The sequence below is a fragment of the Camelina sativa genome, chromosome 11 (genome assembly GCF_000633955.1).
Source record: "Camelina sativa cultivar DH55 chromosome 11, Cs, whole genome shotgun sequence".
NCBI lineage: Eukaryota > Viridiplantae > Streptophyta > Magnoliopsida > Brassicales > Brassicaceae > Camelina > Camelina sativa.
Genome location: NC_025695.1, coordinates 7,911,744 through 7,919,403, shown reverse-complemented (window position 1 = coordinate 7,919,403; position 7,660 = coordinate 7,911,744). Strand labels below are relative to the sequence as shown.

Here is a 7,660-nt window from a genome sequence, read left to right as displayed (position 1 = left end):
AAAAAAAAAAAAAAAAAAAAAAAAAAAAAAAAAAAAATAATCTGCATTCACAGCACCTCCTAATCTCCTATATCACTAACTCGAGCACATTTTTTCCAAAGAAAGAAAAATTCAAAGGCAAACAACTAATATAGTTTTGAAAGAGATGTCTCCGAATTTTGGAGAAATTTTGGAGAAGTAAAAAGAATGATTGATATTCAACATATGGTTCTATATATAAAGGTACGTACGTTTACTTTATATATATAGTGGTGAATTGCATATGTAAATAATTAATGATTTTATGAAGCCCCTTTACATATCATATTATAACATGTTTATTTTATTTTATTTTTTTAATTGTAGGTAAATGTTCTACAGAGAACAAGAGAACAAGTAAGAGCTTATATTACCAACCAAACTAATATTTTTGTTTAACTTTTTTTTTAAACTATGTTTGTTCTACGGATTACCAGTTTAATGATTACATTTATTGATTCTATTATACTAGTAACAAAATAAACTCCCTAAAGTCTAAGCTATTCATCAAGGGATACAAAGAACTATAAATAACTTTATATGAGTTGGTTTCTAACATGTCTTCATAGCTTGATGACGAGTAATTAGCTACTTCCATTGATTGCCCTGTTCATTAAGCTTCGCCTATAAAGTAAAACATGCGTGACTTATATATAAGGAATCATTACAAGTTAAGTACTTATCTCTTTACTTTGATAAACAACTCTCAAGTGTATGTGAATAAAAAAGTTTATTAAAATTTGATAGTTGATGATAACTATTACTCTTTGGTAGTTACTAAATATATGTATTTTATTCATTATAAATTTTGATATAGACTCAAAGAACTTTGTCCAAGCTGCCACAAGACAATGGAGTTTGCCCAAAAAAAAAAAATTAATATAGACTTTTGGAGTTTACAATTACTACATTTTATTTTAAAAATACAAATAATCATATTTATTTTAAATTCAACACACATGAGATTTATCCATGATTGCAAATGATGCGCTACACCTTTTACAACTTCAACGTTACCTCGTTTCTTTGCCGATCAGCAGCATTGCCGATCACCAGCACTGCTGCTGAGTTTCTTAAACACCTCGTAGAGAGCCTCTAGCCCGTTTTGATCCATAAAACATCCCGTAGGGTTGGAAGAAGCTGAACTCCTTGTTGAATCCATCTCGATTTCGGAAAGACTTAGCGAATAAAGAGAGAACAAATCGATGGACCGAAGATCAAAAATGGAGATTGTCAACGCTCAGATACTAACCTATTCAGATATTTGAGAGAGGGAAACATATATAATAGGAATGAGTAGTTTATTCCTCAAGTAAACGTATTTATGTACAATTAGAGAATAGAGAGTACCACACCTGTTCAATAACCTTGCTAAATTACATTGTCAAAATCTTGAAAATGTTAGAGAGATTCAAACAAATAAACATGATACATAATCAGAAAACAAACACAATTCCCAAATAGTCTCCTCTGCTAGTATGATATTGGTTTTTTCTCAGGAATCTTTCACCTGCGAGTGGACAAAGCTCGAAGATGTTGTTGTGATATCCCTGCACGCAATCTTTCACCTCTCGATCGATTCCTCCGGAGCAAGCTTTGACCTGAATCCGCTTCTCTCAGGTTTGTCTCGAGTCTGAAAAGTAATTTTAAGTGAAGGTTTGACAAGTTTAATTGTTTCTGTTCTGTTTTCGTTAATGCACGGCGCCGTAGAAACTTAACCTAGAATTTTTTTGTTGTTGTTGCCTTGTTGGGAAATAATCATCTTCTAAGATCCGGAATCCAAAATTTGTATAGTGGTGATTTAAGTATTGGATTGAGTTTGATGGGGATGAAGGGGACTGTTGTTGTTCAGATTATCGAATTTGTGCTTGCTAGATAGTAATAATATGTATGTTTTGATTATGATTTCTCTCTCGCTGAATAATTAATGGGTATGTATTATGTTTGTAGTTTAAAAGGTATAGGAACTTATATCTAATCTTCTTCTGTCTCTTGTCAGATACACAGACAGGATTAAAGATACATGCATAGTTATGAAGAAGAGCAGCGAGATCCTGAAACATTCAGTCGTGCCTTAGAGGATGAGAGTATGATGAGGGACATACAGCTCTATCTTGAGAAAAGGAATGAGATAAAGAAACCGCTCTATCTTGAGAAAAGGAATGAGAAAAAGAAGGGGCAAGGTTCATCGTCGAATTTCAATATACCCGATTATCCAGAAGAAGCTGAACAAATGATCCTAAAGCTCAGGCAAGTAGTAAATAGGTATCAAGCCCCAGAAGAAGATCCTCATAGATCCGGTGATGAGACAGGTGTTGACCAATCTTCATCAGGAGAATCCGAGCCGAGCACGGAAACACATGCAACCCCCAGTGGTTATCTTCCGAATGAATCAAACGCAGAAGAAGCTGAGGGGAATCACCCGTAAATTGCCATCATATTTTCAAGCTTATCTGATACTACTTTTTTTACTTAATTGTGACAATGAACTTGCATGGTCTTGCTTAAGTGTTTGCGTGTTTGCTTCACGTTTCTTTGTAACTCCGAGCAAAACCATTCAGAACAGAACAGAGAACAAAGGATTCTTATATGCTCTGCTATGTTAATTGTCAATGTCCTGCCAGTTTAACTACTCTTTAACATTCATTAGTTTACGAAATTAATAGTAGTGGTTGAAACTGGCTTCGTTCGTCTCTTTCTCTATCGTCAGCTCTCATTTGGGTTTTTTTTCGACTAGTTTTCTGGTTTTTTTTCTCGGTCTCCTGAACTTTGTTTTATTACGACTCTTTATCATGTCCCCAACGAACAAGGTTTCCTTTGAAATTCTACTTGTTTTGTCGTATTATTTTGCTTCAAACTTGGATTGTTGTTCGGGTCCATCAATCCGGTGGGGTTTAATTTCGATATCAAGATTGATTTCTGAATACTTGACCTCTCTCACAATTCAGATTGCTTGGAAGCCCCCTCTCTATTCTCTATCATCAGTTTGCTCTTTGAATATTTTAGCTAATACATTAGTACTTCACACGACTAATCATGAACAGAAATTAGTAGTCTAATCATGAACAGAAATTAGTAGTCTATAGGAGAAAACATAAGCCAAAACCATGAACAAGAAAATACATATTTGTTTTACTTTTTTCTCTACACAAGTAAACAACAAAATCTTGAAAATGTTCAGAGAAATTGAAACAAATAAACATGATAAGAGAACAGGCACAATTCCCAAATAGTCTGCTCTGCTAATATGCTATTATTTTTCTCAGGTATCTACCACCTCCAAGTGCAACACAGAGCTCGGTAATGCAGTCGTGATATCCCTGTACGTAATATGAGAGGTCAATGTTAACAATACTGTGATGCAGAAACAAACATTGGAAGACATGCATTGGTTCAATAACTCACTTGAGATACTGGCGAGTCATGTTCCTTAGAAGAGAAGGATGCCTAAGAACAAGGATCCTCCACTCTTCCTTATCGATCTTTCCATCCTGTTTTGTGTCAGCCTCCTCAAACGTCTGCCAAAGAAGAAACTCAGAAATTATTCTTTACTTTATTCGCAACTGTTATCTTAGGTTGGTTATACTACAGTGGAGCAAGAAAATAGTATCATGCAGGGAAAGCAAGGAACCACACCTTGTCAATTATACTCTCTATGATTTCATCTGACAGATTCATGCCGGACTCAGCAAGAGTAGCCACCACCATTTGTTTCACCTCCTGCCTTTCGATTGAAACCTTGCTGCTTAAGATCATATAGCTGAATTAAACGAAACTGCAGAACAATGTTCCCGGTAACTACTAATGAACTTTCATGGATTCTATGTAGTATGTGAACATCGCATAGTAATTTGTTATAGATGGTTTCTTGGGTTAAATTTTGAAGATCAGAGACGCACAGTCAATCTTGTCTTCCGTAGGAGCATTTCGATGAAAGACAGAGAGAGCACGAGCAAACTCCTCGAACCCCAGTATTCCATTATGCTACTTCGTGTCTAATAAATCGAGTACCTGTAATTGGTAGTGTCAATACACTTTGTATAACTTCCTGAACCACAATTACAACAGGATACATCCAAGGAAAATCAGAAAAGGCTGTCTAAAAGAAGTAGCAATATGCTTGATTCGTGAGTGGCATAACAGACATATGATTCCTTCATACCTTGTTTATTAGCCCATCGTCAATCACAGCACTGCTGGTTTGATTTTTTTAAACAGCTCATAGAGAGCCTCTATCTCACTCACGCTAACTGCACCCAAACGATTCAAATGATCAATATCCAGATGTAAGATTTGCATTCCTGTTAAGAGGGAGCATCAACTAGAGAAATAGCTTACCTTCAAATCATATAACTGAACAAAAAAAGAGGACATGGAAGCTGAAAGAAATGGAAAAGAAGCTGAGAGCATACAAACTATCTGTCCCGCAAGCAGTTCAGGGTCTCCAAGGCCTCCATTTTGGTTTGGGAAATCAACTGTAATCAAAATTGAAATAAGAAGATAATTATAACATCACTTGGGTTCTTCATTCAACATCTACTTCAAGATCATTTGTCTTTTTAAAGTATTTTTTCATCGAACCTATGTTAAAGAGCATACGGAAAAAACTCTGACATCTTTCTTTGTACACCAACAAGTAAAGTATTGTTCTTTCTCACAAATTGGCCGTGCAAGCTCATCTCCCGAACACTCTTAGCACAGATGAGGTGAGAGCAGAACTGAGGAACCTCATGCCGGATGATCCACCAGGGAAGTAGGATATACAATAGTAAATCAGCGCAAGAACCTGTCCATTAGCACAGAGAAATAGATATCAGAATTACGAGATTCAGAACTCATAAGAATGTGCGGAGTTAAGTTCTTAGACCTATGCAAGTATCTTTTATACAGTCCATATATATATAACGGGTGAAGAACCAGATAAGCATTGACACTTGTTAAACAGCTAATGCTTGTTGCTAAACTGGGGGAGGTTCAAAAGGTTCCATCTCAACTCTCAAGACCGATTCAGCAATGAGGTTACTATATGATCTCGAATACTTAGATGAGGTCCAATTTTGAAAATATATATTTGCTCATAGGAAAATCTCATTTTCAAAAACTTCAACTCAGACAAAAAGGGAATATCGTAAGGGTCGGAAGATGAAATGTTTAAGTACCTGTAACACAGAGAAGAGCACTGAGAGGATGTAGCTGTGGAGAACCACTGATACGTATATGGTACCAACCATAGTGGCAATGAAACCTAGGGTTGAAGGAAGCCTCTGGAGAAGTAGAGAAAGATATATTAATAAGAGAGGAAAGAATCCACTCTTGGGGATTTAAGGCATGAGACTCAATACATAATAGTGTAGCATACCTCCATCGATGACATGTGTGCAAGCTGATTTTGTGGGCCACGAAGTGCGAAGAAAGATCCAATGATGAATCCACATCCAATGGTGAAACAAATGGCAAATTTCTGTGGCATAAGCACCATGACTGGAAGAAACATTGTGAAGGCAATGAAGATGAAGAATACACCACTTGCGAGAAATAAACCAGAAATACATGAGTGCTTTTCCTGATGGCATACTGCTGGTAGCTGACTGCAGGCTCCCCGGAATATCTCTAACTCCCTTTGAAACCCTGGATTCATCAAATTCAGAGGCACATTGCAAAATCAACAAAAGAACAAGAACTTCTTCATAAGCGAAACAAAGGAAGATTCCTGATAGCTAAACACAAGACACTCTCAGACCTACAAAATCTGCACTAACAAAACTGAACAAACGGTTCCAAAACTACTTATCAAAGGCTAAACACAATACTTAAAACAAAATACAGCACATAGCATAACAGACCTATAAAATCTGCACCACACACGTTTCCAAAACTGCTTATCAAAGGCTAAACAAAAAAGCACGTAGCATAACAAGTAGACATGATAAGAGAAAACAAACAAAATTCCCAAATACTCTGCTCTGCTAATATATGCTANTTTTTTTTTTTTTTTTTTTTTTTTTTCTCAGGTATCTTTCACCGCTGAGTGGAACACAAAGCTTGGAAATGTAGTCGTGATATCCCTGTACGTAATATGAGAGAGATCAGTGTTAACAATACTGTGATTTAGATACATTGGAAAAATGGATTGGTTCAGGAACTCACTTGAGATACTGGAGAGCCACCAGCGTCCTCCTCTCTTCCTTATCGATCTAATAGGTGACGATTAGATACGAAGGCTTGCGGCGGGATTCGCTAACTCCGGTCAAAGGTTTGATGTTGAGGTCGTAACTTGCAAAGGAATCGTCTTTGTTTAGCGTCGGATCCATCTAATAGGTGAGGATTGCGTCTCCGGTGTACCCGCCTGTTTCAGATCTCTCAGTTTCTGGTGTGTTCCGATTTGGGCCTTTCTATTTTTGTAACCTTCTTGGCCCATCATCCAAAGCCCGTGAGTGAGGCTTTACATTTATTTTTTATTTTTCCTTTTTTCTTTTTTTCCTTTTTCTTTTTGTTCTTTTTTCCAGTTTTGATGGGAGAAGCCGATTATATATATAACCCTATAAAGTTAGCCACTATATTAAAACCTCTGTTCTTCCTTCAGTAAGCAGCCAGAAAAATCCTAAAGTTTCGTCTTCCTCGGTGGTTCTGTTCTCAAAAGCTTTAAAAAAAGAAACCCTAAAGAGTCAGATATAAAAAGATACATCTAATCGGAACACAGGAACTTATATATAATCTTCTACTGTCTCTTGTCAGATACGTACAGGATTAAAGATACATGGATAATTATGAAGAAGAGCAGCGAGATCCTGAAACATACAGTCGTGCCTTAGAGGATGAGAGTATGAAGAGGGACAGACCCTTGATGAGACAGCTCTATCTTGAGAAAAGGAATGAGAAAAAGAAGGGGCAAGATTCATCGTCGGATTTCGATATACCCGATGATCCAGAAGAAGTTGAACAAATGATCCTAAAGCTCAGGCAAGAAGTAGATAGGTATTTTGAAAAGGAAGAGGTGGAGATGCAAGCCCCAGAAGAAGAAACAGTTGCTGACCAATCTTCATCAGGAGAATCTGAGCCCAGCACGGAAACACATGCAACCCCCAGTGGTTATCTTCCGAATGAATCAAACGCAGAAGAAGCTGAGAGGAATCACGCGTAAATTGCCATCATATTTTTTTTAGCTTCTCTGATACAACTTTTTTAATTGTGACAATGAACTTGCATGGTCTTGCTTAAGTGTTTGCGTGTTTGCTTCACGTTTCTTTGTAAAATCCAAGCAAAACCATTCAGAACAGAGAACAAAGGATTCTTATATATGCTCTTCTATGTTAATTGTCAATGTCCTGCCAGTTTAACTACTCTTTAACATTTCATCAGTTTACTAAATCTCTGGACATCTGGAATAATATTTAATTACCACAAAAGATGTTGGATATAAAAAGCCCACAAAGTCTCTTCCATGGCTTCTCTCTCTACCTCCATTAGCTTCCTATTCTTTGTTCGGTTGGTTCGATCAAATCGGTGGTCTTCAATTTCGATTTCAAGATTATTACTTGGTCTATCATCAGTTTGCTCTTTGAATGTTTTAGCTACTAAAATACTTCATATCATAATATCTTTCACACGTCTAATCTTAAACAAAATGTTAGTAGTACATATA

The 7,660-nt window shown here is 36.6% G+C and overlaps 1 protein-coding gene and 1 pseudogene across 1 annotated transcript in view; both read right to left on the bottom strand.

Moving 5' to 3' along the window:
* On the bottom strand, positions 3,434-6,223 carry LOC104727731 (annotated as a pseudogene).
* LOC104722292 (calcineurin B-like protein 3) overlaps positions 7,374-7,660 on the bottom strand; it is a 1,408-nt gene continuing 1,121 nt past the window's right edge. The window contains exon 4 of the mRNA XM_019231791.1: positions 7,374-7,397. Coding sequence (XP_019087336.1) covers positions 7,374-7,397 — 24 coding nt within the window. The remainder of the gene's footprint in view (positions 7,398-7,660) is intronic.